Here is a 13333-nt window from a genome sequence, read left to right as displayed (position 1 = left end):
TTTAATAAATTTATTTATTTATTTTTGGCTGTGTTGGGTCTTCGTTTCTGTGCGAGGGCTTTCTCCAGTTGTGGCAAGTGGGGGCCACTCTTCATCGCGGTGCGCGGGCCTCTCACTGTCGCGGCCGCTCTTGTTGCGGAGCACAGGCTCCAGACGCGCAGGCTCAGTAGTTGTGGCTCACGGGCCCAGCCGCTCCGCGGCACGTGGGATCTTCCCAGACCAGGGCTCGAACCCGTGTCCCCTGCATTGGCAGCCGGACTCCCAACCACTGCGCCACCAAGGGAGCCCTGAATTTATCTTTTTTTAAAAAAAATTATTTATTTTTGGCTGTGTTGGGTCTTCGTTGCTGTGCACGGGCATACTCTAGTTGTGACGAGCGGGGGCTGCTCTTCATTGCGGTGCCCGGGCTTCTCACTGCGGTGGCTTCTCTTGTTGCGGAGCATGGGCTCTAGGCGTGCGGGCTTCAGTAGTGGCGGCGCATGGGCTCAGTAGCTGTGGCTCGTGGGCTCTAGAGCGCAGGCTCAGTAGCTGTGGCGCACGGGCTTAGTTGCTCTGCGGCATGTGGGATCTTCCCGGACCAGGGCTCGAACCCGTGTCCCCTGTGTTGGCAGGCGGATTCTTAACCACTGCGCCACCAGGGAAGTCCGAAAATCTGAATTTGTCTTTAAAAGATTAATTCAGTGGTCTCTAAGGTTTTTTTAAAATATATATATATAAGCCAAAAATTCTATTGTAGTATTATGCTGACACCATTTAGCGTTTTCAGCAGCTTAAGAGCCATAATTTCTGGTTTATAGTTCTGACACTGCTGCTGTTTCTTATTTGGGCTCACTGAAGTGCCCATCATATTTTGATAGGCAATATCAACTGGGATGACCAAGAATAACTCCTTGGTTTAAGTTCAATGGGCAATACCCACAGTGTCAGTGACTATTTAAAATCACACTGTGGTTACATGTAAATAATATCTGAGCACAGCATCGCTACAGCAGGTGTGTTCAGAATTGTGAATCCTGTAAAGCTCTGGCTTCATGGAGCCGCACAGATGGGGTCACACAGCAGGTTTCTCTTTAAACATGAAAATGTGGTTTTTGGAGTCAAGAAACTTCATGTTTTATTGGGAAATCGATGGATGATAACAGAATCCCTTTGAAAAGTGAGCCATTCTTAGGATCCCAAACCTTTCGTCACAAGGTTGGTTTTATTCATACATGTATTGGCTGATTAAAATTTTGTGAAAATTTTAATGTGTTAGACTTTTGTTACCTGAACAATTTATAAGCTCAGATTGCTTGAACATGTCAAATGACAAAGCAGTAAATCATTTCAGAGAAAACTTTAATATCCTCAGTCCCTCCTTCACCCCTTCCTCACTTCAAACTGGGAGCTAGGTATCAGAGCTATTCTCTCTGATGTTCCATCTTTCTGTTTGGGATTTAAATATCTTTTCACACTATGTGGTAGCTGTCATTCTTGGATTATACTCTGTAGGAGTCAACTTTGAAATGACTCTCTAACCATTCTGTACACCTAACACTAGCTATACTATATTTATTTGCATGGTGTTCCCATTTTTTTCTTCTCTTTTTACTGTAGAATTGGAAGTATAGGAGGAACTTAAGGGAGCATGTGGGTCCTGATGTGTTGTTAACCTCAGCTTAAAGGGAACAAAGCCTTACGTGAGGAACCGCCCTGGTGACAGTCACCCCAACTGCTTTGTGGTTCAGTTGGGACAAGGAGGCCAAGAGTTCTTCCTTGGTTTGACGGGTCATTTCATCCCACTCTTACTGGGTTTAAAGTTCTCAAAGCCAATAAAAAGCTCCTTAACAAAGACAGGGACAGTGTCTAGAAGGACCAGTTAAGTGCACCGTATTTTCTAGGAATAGCCCTTTAGTCTAACCCTCTGCAATATACACCAGCATCAGTCTGATAAATTAGTGCACTCACATCAGAATGGTACCATGGGCAGAGGAGAGAGCACATGGGAGGGGAGGGCAGGAGGGAGGAGACAATAAGTCTCCGTGACTGAGAGAAAGGGAAAGGGAAAACCCATTCTTAAGCTAACAGTGGGTGAGAAGTGAGGCGTCTGGGGAGTAACATCCAGAGAAGCTTTTTTTCCAGATGATGACATAGTCTTAAGTCCTAAATGCATTTGAAGGAAACTGTGTCCAGGCCAACCTTTGTAAAACCTTCTTTGAAAAGGGAATCATTTTGCCAGTAAGGCGGTAGTGTTGACGTTTAGGATTCCTTTCTGAGAAAGAACAGAGTTTTAGGACTCCAGCACCCTTGGTGAAGAACTTAGTAGCTGACAAAGGAGCCCAGGTCTCGTGTGGGGCAAAGAAATGCTTTGTTCAGCAGCTGGCTGTGCCCACACCTCACCGCTCCCCAGAACGGAGCTGGCAGCCCTCTAACACTTGCTGTGCATTTATTTTAAAACCTGCATGTGTCCTATCAAGGGCATTTAACTTCTTGTAGGAAATGTTTGCTGAAGGAAAAGGTGTTTGCCTCTAGTTAAGAATGCAATCCATGCCACTGCTATATAACTTTTAGCAAGATAGAAAACTTCTGTAAAATGGAGATAATGATGGTACCTTCTGTCTTAGAGCCATTGGGAGAGAGTTCAGTGAGTTAATGCATGTAAAGCACGTAGCACAGGGCCCCGTACTTCTAGAGGGCGGCTGTGTCTGAAAGAAGTCACTCCTCTAAGTCCTTGTTACTGTCAGAGCAGGGGACAAGGAGGTATGAGGGGGTTTGGGTTGAGAGATGACATGGGGAGGGAGGAAGAAATTAATGTGATTTTTCTTCTCCAGACTTGAGGATGAGGAAGGAGAGCAGAGAGGGAGGCTAAGAGAAGGGGAAATAGTCGAGTAAATACGGTAATAACCTGGTTTTATTCTCTTGTGGGAAACTGTCACACCAGTGGGAGGGCTGGAAGACACATCTCTTACAGAACAGTGTTTTCCTAAGGATTTGCATTGACCACTTGAGAATGATTAATATTTACTTCTTTTTTTTTTTTTTTTTTTTACCTTTCCTCCTATCACGATCTGTAGGAAAATCTGATAAGCAGAGTAAAATGAAGAGATGAAAAGTTATGAGAAAGCATTTTACTTAAAAAAATGAAAACAGGAATATGCATGCTAATCGGACAGAATAATTAATATATAAAGGCCTCCAATCCCTTATAAAAATATGTTCAAAAATACCCACTTTCACTTTCTAAGGGCAGGTACTCAAACTAATTTGAGACGTTATGATTTTCTGCCTTCATATTAAAAATTGCTACCAAGCCATGGCTAATGAGTCATGATAAGGCTGCCCTAAAGTATCTGAGGCTTTATAAAAATTATTGCTGTACATAAAATGTTTATTTATGTATTCTGTTTCAGCAGAGAGGTAATCAAGCAGTTCTTTTCGCAGATAAGGTAACTGAGTACTGCTTAAGCAGTTCTACCATGGTAAGAAATAAAAAATTACGTAAGTCCAGTGCTTTTTACAATTTTAGCTCCGAGAGCATGAACTTTAAAGACTGGTAACTCTAATCAAGAGTTCTATAATATAAGATCCTGGCTGGGACAGACTGGGAGAAGACTTTTGAAGTCAACTTTTAAATTAAACTGTAACTAGATATCTTATCAAACTTGTAATTACCTGCCTCAGTGTTTATCTTAGGTGCTTTAAGAAGGGTATCTATTTTAGACTGAAATAACTTAGAGAACATTCATAGTCAGATCTGGTCAACTCAAGTACAGAATCCTCACCTCAGTTTCAAGGGCGTCCCCCTGAATGTGGCTGTCACACGCCACGCCACTGCAGAGCAGGTGACCAAGTTAGTCATAGCGTCGGAGGGTGGGGAATAAAACTTCACCACCTAGTATATTACAGAGCGAAAGCCAGTCAAAGTTCTGCCGCAGTTTAGTTCTAAACCCTAAGATGGAACTGCAGAAGGACTACCCATTAACTGATACGTAACAGAGCCTCAGCATCTGTTGCGCTTTCCGCTCCGTGCCAGGTACCAGGTGGGAAGCTCTGAAAAGTGCATGTTCGCACACTCTTCGGAATTAGACAGTTTCTATCCCACCTCCACTATGTACAAGCTGTGTGACCCTAGGTAAATGACTCAATGTCAGTTTCCTCATCTGTACAAGATCTACCTCATCAGGTCATTGGGAGGATTCAGTGGCACAATCTGTGTGTCTGACCGAGAAAAACCACTGAATCAGAGGTAGTAGCTCCTCTTGTTAGACTCTCAAATCGCATCTTTGGGACATTTTGCCAAAAACAGAACTGTAGTTAATAGGTGAGACTAATTTAAAAGTCTTCACTCACGGAAGGTGACTATAAACTTTAAAAGCTCCTTTCTGATCAGCATTCTCAAAAACTGTATCTGAAGTTGTTCTTACCTGAAGCGGTCGCACCGAGTGTTGCTAAGTGTATCCTCTGGCCAGCTGACCCCACTTCTTTTTTGAGAAAGGAAGGAATATATCCTGACTGATTGTAAGTAGCATAACTTCCAAGATTTCCTAGTGACGTATCATAAAGTTTCAGAGTCAGAAGGTTAATATTTTAAAGCACCGGAGAGTAACTTTGATTACAACCACTACTAATTCTAAATTCTGTTTTGGGGGCATCGTCTATATTTCATGCGCGGCACTACGGGTTTACAGATGTTCCCATTCAGTCCAGGTAACAACCCTCTTGGATGCATGTTACTACCCACAGCTGACTTGGCTAACTTCTCACAGTTAGTAAGTGACCAGGTTAGAATGTGAACCCAAGGTGTCGCCCTGAATGTACCCAGGTTTTTATGACTCCACTTTTTAACCTGAGAGTATATTTCCTGCCAGGAAGCCCCCATCCCTGCGGTGCTCTCTGAGCACTTCTTCGTCTTGTAAAATCACCCTGATAAGTGCGCCTGTTCTCACAGGGGTTGTTGTAGGGATTGAGTGAGATGAATGTAAAGCACTTAGCACAGGCCCTGCTGTCCGAGACATGTCAGCTGTCACCATCCTCATCGCTCTTAGTGAATGATCAGCCTGCGGGGAAGTGTAAGGGCAGGAGACCAGTCAGGAGGGCACTGCTGTAGCCGAAATGAGAGAGAAAGTAAGAGAGTCTGAACTTAGACGGTCATGGAGGGATGGAGGAGGGAACTAGCAGGTGTATGGGGTGGGAGGGGTGGGAAGGAGAGTAATATAAACCCCCAAGTCTGTAGCGTAGGTGACTGAGAACAGGATTCAGGGGAAGAATCAGTGTAGGGTAAAGACCTGGTGCCCATGGGAGATTCAAGTCACAGAGGTCCAGCAGGCCTGGAGATCTGGAATGATCGGGGCATGGCGGTGATGGCACCGTGGGCTTGGAGGAGCCAGCCCAGAGGGACTGTGGGATATGCAAAGACCCGGAATAGAACAGAACCCAGGGAACAGCACTAAGGGGGAGAAAAGAAAAGGACCCTGCTGGGGAGAGAGTGGAGAGGTAGACGGTAGGAATAGGGTCTGGAAACTCCAGAGAAGACAGCGTGTGACAAGGAAGGAGTAGCAAATAAGGCAGAGGTCTGGTGGGGTTGGCACTGCCCTGGGACAGGCCCCGGCAGGAGCTGTTTCAGTGGCCCGAGGCAAGCTGAGGACAGACTGCAGTGAGCCGAGGGGTAAAGTGGAAATAAGAGGAAAAATGAATATAACTTCTCTTTTAAGGAGCCTGGCTACACCAGAAAAGGGACAGGTTTGTCAGTGAGAAGGTGAATCAGGGCTCTGACCGCCTTGGTGGTTTCAAAGAACCGTTCATCTGGCAGCTACGACTGAAGCTTATTTTTACATGGTGTCGTTTGACCACAAGGCTGGACTCTGCCTTCCTGTGTCCCTGACGTCTGTCACGGTGCTGTGCATAGCAGGCGCTCAATAAGTGTTTGCTCCTGAACCAACAAATGTCAAACGGCAATATTATTTATCAGACCCTAAAGGATGTTACACAGTAAACACGTTATCAGTTTATACGATTTTTAACACTGCTGAATTTTGCATAGGCACCGCTGCCTCATTTGTCCTTTCTTTTCGCCTTGAGGTACTCATTCTAATTTACGAATCAGCCCTTTACTTCAAAAGACTTTTTGAAAGGGAAGTTCAAGGCAGTAATCCCATTCAGTAGCTGCCTGAGAACACATCTCCCGGGACGTCCATGGCGATCCAGTGGTTAAGACTCTGCACTTCCAATGCAGGGGGCGTGGGTTCGATCCCTGGTCAGGGAACTAATAGCCCACATGCCACGTGGCGTGGCTGGAAAAAAAAAGATCTCTCCCACTCTCATCCCCATCATCAGAGCAAACACTTATTAAATGCTTATTGTGTGACAAAAATCCTAGGGATGGTCGTATAATAATGCCTCGGTCAGTATTATTTCCTCTGTCTTACAGGCGGGGAAACTGACTTAGAGGACCCAAGTAACTTGTCCAAGATCACAAGGCTAGTGAGTGACTGAACAGGGACACGTCAGGCTCTAAAACCGATGCACTGATCGGTTACAGGATGCTTCTTCCTACTGGAGGAAGAAGTTGCTAAGGGAAAATGCATAGAAAATTAAGTCTTCTTAAATTATTTTGGCTTTTCATTTGAAGTACCTTGTGAGCTGCAAATTTTTAGGTTGGAGCCAATAGTTAGCACTGTTTAAACCACTGACAGCAAAATTCTAGGAAATCCGTCATCTCTATGAACCTGGTTAACTTTTTCTTTTAAATGATGGTTCATGCTCAGAAATGAGTCTCAGAACTTAAAAAAAAAAAATTTTCCAGGAATATTGATTATAAAATTAGAAAATATCCCTTTAATTATTTTTCGTAGATTTGCTTGATTTCTTTAAATTGTCATAATTAATTTAAGAAGACAAGCATAGAGCTTTTTGAGAGCTAATTACTCTTAGAATTCCAGCTCCCGAAGAAAGAGGTTCTTGACGGTGCGAATGCTTCTGTCTCTCCTAGTCCTGATCTGACCCCTAAAAGCAGGTGACCTTGGCCTTCGTAGTGGCCTTTTATGACAAGATTTGGGGTAGATGTTGAGAATAAAATTGGACAGGAGATTCAAAGAACAAACTGTACTCATCTACAAGGCCCAGAAATTACCTTGTGAGTCCTGTAATTTTTCAGGAAAACTTTCATTGCATGATAGTTTTTCAATTGGTTTAATTATGCTTTCTTCTAAAGGGAAGGCAGATGGAAGGAAAGAATGAACAATAAGGAGAATGTTATAGGAAAAGCAGAGAAAAAATGGATTCCATGATTAATGAAAAGATGCAGAAAGAAACCTTAAAATGTTTCTCCGAGAAAATGTGCTCGGTGCTGTCTCAGCTTTCATTTGATGTCAGTCGTATATTTCCCTGAGACTCAAAGTTGTGCAGCTGTCGTTTTACCTGACTGTATTTAACCACTTGGTTCAGTGAATATTATTTTTAAATAACTGAGAAAAAATTAGCAAATTGCAGTGCCGCAGCACTGTTAAATGGATAAGATATCGAGAGCGTTTGATGTCACGTCAGAACACCTCAGGAGACTCCTCGGTTGCTGCAGTGATCCTCAAACTCTTTTGATCCAATACCACCTACATATTTTTTAAGAAAGAACTCTCTACCTCTTCAGACACTTTAAGCTGATATCTAAAATGTTTCCTCATAAGTTTTACAGTTCCAAAGGATTTAACTTCTGGCATACTGTAATTATAGACATTTAAAAATAAAACTATTACATCTCTCTTATAAATATAATCAGTGGAATCTAAATACCATAGTGATTTTATGCTGACCAATACTGACTTAAGAAATACGTGACCACATGGGACTTCCCTGGTGGTCCAGTGGTTAAGACTCTGCCCTCCTACTGCAGGGGGCGCTGTTCGATCCCCGGTCTGGGAACTAAGATTGCACATGCCACGTGGTAAGGCCAAAAAAAAAAAAAAAAGAAATACATGACCACAGTCCTTTTTAACAGGTAGAAATTTCACATGAATCCCTTTTCTCTCTAAAATTTTATTTTCATTCATATGTCAACTCCCAAATTTTATCTGAATATAATTTTAGACTTAAAGTCTTTAAATTAACCAGTCAAAACTGTGTATAGATTGAAACCTTTAAAAAAATTTCTTGTAACCAACCATAAGTATATTAAAATACTTTTTTCTGGATTAAGTTAACTATAGTTAGAATGATTCGTTGTATATAATTTATCAAAAAAGATGAATATTATAGAATTTGATTATTAAAAGTGAAAAGTCGGATTTTTTTTGGAAATTCATCTCTTAATGAGAAAGATGGGACCTTTTTCAAGTGGTTCATGTATCCATCAATAAATATTACTTATTGCTAAAATCAGACAGGATTCAGCTTCATTTTTTTTTTTTTTTTCTAAAGATGGGAAGCAAGGAGAAATCTTGTAAATGCATAGTAGGGAATGAAAGGTGTTTTGTTACAGCTTTGTTACTATAGTCTTTGAACACTATTCAGAGTTACAGATCAAATATCACATAGTGATCTTATAAAAAATGATTTTTAAAAAAATTTTCATTTTATATTGGAGTACAGTTGATTTACAGTGTTGTGTTAGTTTCACAAATGATTTTTAATTATCTGTTAGCTATAACTCAACTAGGTTCTCCTTCAATTTTTTAAAAGCTAAGAACTGGAAACCACTTGACTTAAGGATTTATTTGTTCCCCATCATCAGAGTTACTCACTTTCTCAACACTGACACCAATATATCAAACTAGCCCTTTGACTGTCACCCCACATATTTTTACACTTTGGGGAAAAAGGAAACATTTAAAAGTAAAAATCCGCAGAAGGAAAACAGTGTAAGTTCATACTTTAAATGTAGTCTTGCTTTACCTGCATTACTCCTTTTGAAAGCAAGTTCTGCCCCCATGGGTCCCAACGACTTAGGAAATAACTGGCTATTCCAGGTATATGGGTGCATATCCTTTCCACTGGCTATCAAGGACACGTTCTTGGGGCTTACACCTTAGAAGAACAAAACAGTCATTTTGAAGGTTAGGGTGCCATCATAAACTTGAAGGAAAAATATACCTTCAAACTAAGACTAGAAAGAACACCAGGGAATGGAAATAAATTTGGGCTACAGTGGAGCAAATACTTGCTTTTTGATGGACCCTAACATGATCCTCAGCCCTAAACACAATAGCCTGGAATCCTCACAGTGTCTTTTAGAAACGTTAAGTTATTTTCTGTAATACAAGTAATGATAAACATTGGACATTTCTTGCTAAATGTCTCTTAAAATTTGAGGTGGCACAAAAATTTTCTTCCAAAAGATATTTCCAGGTCATACACTTACTTTGAGGGTATGCTCTGTGCCAGACCCTTGAGGAACACTTGGGGTAGCTGGGGAAAACAGACATGCGGCCAAGAACACAGGGGGACTGAGAAGTTCGGAAGTACGTGTAAAGATCCATCCGTGAAGCTTATTTGCATATCGGATATAGTAAAATATAAACGGTTAATTGTTTATGATTTTCTGAAATCTGTGAAATGTGGACTCGGCCTTGGACTTTGGTCCCAGTGGTCAAAGGGTGTTGTTTTAACCTAGTTTTAAGAGATTTGAGAACTTCCTGAACTTGCTTTCTTTTGACTGATAATTAAATTGGGTTCAGCCTAGCAGACGCCAGAGACATCACACTGTCTAAGCCTCTGGGTCATACATGTAGGGTTCTCTTGAGTGTAGAAAACATCCTTACCGAGGACTACTATTAATGTACAGAGAGGGTCAGTCCCTGTTTCAAGGGAGCTTTGAATTTTCCCAAAGTGAACTCCTTGGCAAGGTTTCACATTCATGAGACATATAATAATATTCCTTGTTTTAAAGCCAGAAACAAGCCTGGTTGTTCCGAACCAAGCCTCAAGGTTACCTGTCATCAGTTCTCTGTTCTCTAAGGAAACACTCTATCAGGTAGATCATTTCCCTTTATTATAGGATATTGCTCCTTATGGATTTTGGTTTCTAATAAATACCTACAAATAGAACTATAATAGGTAATTCCCTGACAATAAAGAAGATGCACTAGGTAGCAATTACTCAGGTTAAAAACATCTTCACGCGCGCACACACACCCCCACACACACACAAAAGATATTTACCCCTAAAGAAGGTGCAAGGTTGGGGAGAAAACTACAAATCTCTTTAGGTGAATATTTTTTATAAATACAGTTCAACAAAGAATGGGCCCTGAATACTTACATTGTTTTAATACAATTAGCCTTGCGATATCCCTAGTCTTTTTTTTTTCAGTAAATACATACTACACTATTGAAAATAATTGCTTTAACTCTTTGTTAAAAGATTTCAATTTTCCTGGAAATAGACAAAATCTAGAATTTTAAAACATGTATTAGTTTACAAACTTTTCTGGGGTACCTTCTATACCCAAACACCGTTAAAGAGAAGCAAAAATTAATATACTATCATCCGTCCCCTCAAAGGAAATTAAAAAGTCAGTCAGCAAATATTTACTGAGCACCTACCACGTGCCAGGCAGTGTGTGTGGCATTGGAGAAAAAGTGGTGAACAAAGTAGACCAGTTTCTGTCCTTGCGGCTCTTATAATCTACTCTAGTGAGAAGGGAGACATGAACAGTTATAGATAATTAGGTGAGTAATTAGCAGTGTGCAAATTATGCAGAAGAATCTGGTGCTGAGGCTGCTGCAAAAAACAGAAGCAAGAAAGCCAGTCTTCTGAAAAGGTAATTTTAAGCTGGAATGTGAATCATGATAAGGACTTGGTAGGAGTTGGGGAGGTGTGTTCCTGGCAGAGGCGTCAGTGTGGGCAGTGGACCTGGGAAGGGGAAGAACTCGGAGTCAGAGTCGGTAGGCAAGGATGGAGCTGGAACAGGGCGTGGCCCAGAGTGAGGCTGGAGAGGGGAGCAGGCAGCAGATCACAGGGGAGTTCGTGTGTCTCGCTAAGAAATTTAAAACGCAGTAGGAGAGGCACATATACAAATGACACAGGACGTTGGATACACTGGGTGGAAGGAAGGACCATAAGTGATAATGGGACTCGAGAAGGATCCACAGAACAGGGTTTCAAAAGTGCTGGGACCGGGCGTGAGACCAGAGGGCACCGCCGAGATCGTTAGCACCTCCACTGTATACTCTATTTGCAACAACTACCTTGTGATAATTAAGTACCTAAGGCTTACGGGCGAGCTGATGGATAACTGCAGTCCCATCGTTAAGTAACAGAAAACAGAATCTCAGAGTCGTGCTCCAGTACACAGCCGGTCAGTAGCAGGTCAATAACTATGACTCTTGCGTCCCTCTCCCTGAAGGCCAGTGTCACAGATCTGCCAATCCTTGCAGTATAATGTCAGGCTGCCCTGAAATTATATGGTACATTTCTAGAGCTCCCATGATCCTAAAGATTGATGCTTAATAAGACCTTAATACTTGGCTTTATGGTAAACAAACAAAAAAAAAATGGAAGCCCCCCAAGGATAATACTCTTTGTTATTCCTGAGGATATTCAATGAATTAACTACAGACCATAAATAAATGTCAAGGATCACTTCTTCTTTGCATTTCTGTCCTCTGCAGTTGCTGGATCACGATAGGTGCTCAATAAATGTTTGTCCAAGTGACTGAACTGAGCTCAGTTCTAGTTTCAAATCTCACCCAGCTCTAGAGGGGCCATCTTTGAGACAAAACATGCCAAAATAGGGTACAGTCAGGCTCAGGTTTAGATTTCAAACAGTTCGTTCTAATTTTGAGTCTGTTTCTTAGGCTTCAATTACAGCCATGCTTCTGACCCAGAGTAATTAGTAGAATTTGTTAGATCTTTCTGGTGGAAAAGGAAATGATCAGATGGGTCTCAGATACCCTGAAATACGTTCCTGAAAACTGCATGAGGGAGCAAGTAGAGCTGGGAAAACAGGTGTCTGCCAAAAATTTTGCAATACCCTTTCCCACCACCGGAGGGCGCACTTCTATAGCGAAGATGAAGCACTGATTTTATTTCAGTGAAATAGATTCAATTTTCTTTCTTTTTTAAACAGGGAAAAGTGTCCCCCATGAATCTGTGTTCTGGAAACCTTATTACACCCCTGCTTTTGCAGTCAGATCAGAACTTCCGCATGGTTTCAGCACCGAAACTTACTAACCAACTGGTGTCTTTGCACCTTTCAAAAGTGCACCCTCTCTTACGGTCTTAATTCCCACTCCTCTCACCGTCCTAAGGAACAGGTCATCACCCTCTCTATCCAGACGTGTGCAGTGGCCTCTTGACCAGTCTCCTTGGGCCCCTCGACCAGTCCCCTACCCTTTTTGAGCCCCTAGCGTGGTCTACCTAGCAGCCAGAATGATCTTTTAAAAACACAAATCAGATCATTTAGGAAACAGTATAAAATTCTACCTCTTATAAGAACTGGTAATGGGAGTGCAGAATTGTTTGAATACAGTTGACAGAAGGCATAGCTTTGGTGGGGGAGGGTGGTATTTTCTGAACCATACTCGTCATCGTGACTGTTGACTGCCAGGCATTTCCTGAGCAGACTTCACAGAGGCAGGAGGTCCAGAAAAGTCCCCGGGCACAGGCTGAGCCCGAAAAGAGCGCTGTGATTGTATTTCACTGGTGCCCTTTCTTCAGGGATTCAAAGACCCTGGAGTATGACCTATTAACTATTCTAGTTACCAGGAAACATTTTATTTTCTCTGCTTACCTGGAAGGTATCTTGATTGTTTCAAATAGTACTGTTTAGCTGTTGAAGCAGTTGACAATTCAGAATCAGATTTTAGGGAAATAGCAGCGGGTAAGTTCTTGTTTTCCCCTGTTGAGTGGTTGGGGCCTGCAGGTACTGACTCTGGAAGCCTTGAAAGTCAACATAAAGTAGCATCACCGGGTGAAGAACGGGAAGATGACGGCTGCTCTGCTCTCGCCCACCCTCCGCACATCTTTTCAAAGCAGTCAGTGGTTTCCATCAGAGACCTTCTGCTGACAGGAGCACTAAATGACAGCCCCTCTCCCGAGTAGATATCGGGCAGTGCCTAGTATCATTCCTAATGCTGGACAATATGAGGCAGAAAGCTTTGTAACTAAGCAGCAAGTTGCCTGTGTACAGTGTGTTTCCATTTTTCCTGCGACTGCTGCAGCTGTGGATTTGTGATGTGGGAAGATGGCATGTTGGAAGGAAGGAGAATCACAGCCATCTCCAGCTGGCTACTCCAGCGGTGTGTAACCACTAAGGTTGTTAGAACACGGTTTAGGCTGGGCTAAGAGAACTGACGTGGGGAAAGAAGCGTTAGGCAAGTCCCCAGACAGAATTTCCAAAGAGCCTAATGACATACAGAGACA

General features: G+C 42.3%; 1 protein-coding gene across 5 annotated transcripts in view; it reads right to left on the bottom strand.

The window, feature by feature from the left end:
- The window catches only part of MAK (male germ cell associated kinase), a 63737-nt gene that overhangs the window by 14523 nt on the left and 35881 nt on the right, over positions 1-13333 (bottom strand). For 4 of the 5 annotated variants that reach the window (XM_082347745.1, XM_082347747.1, XM_082347748.1 and 1 more), the window contains 3 exons: positions 12702-12850; positions 8863-8994; positions 4404-4523 (listed from right to left, as the gene is read on the bottom strand). In XM_082347745.1, the coding sequence (XP_082203871.1) occupies positions 4404-4523; positions 8863-8994; positions 12702-12850 (401 nt within the window). Of the gene's footprint in view, positions 1-4403; positions 4524-7108; positions 7184-8862; positions 8995-12701; positions 12851-13333 lie in introns of all 5 variants that reach the window. The other variant, XM_082347749.1, reaches the window with a different exon arrangement.

This window comes from Balaenoptera borealis (assembly GCF_965194805.1).
Source record: "Balaenoptera borealis genome assembly, chromosome: 12".
Taxonomy (NCBI): Eukaryota; Metazoa; Chordata; class Mammalia; order Artiodactyla; family Balaenopteridae; genus Balaenoptera; species Balaenoptera borealis.
Note: the sequence above shows the minus strand (reverse complement) of the source record. Positions and strands in the feature narration are given on the sequence as shown.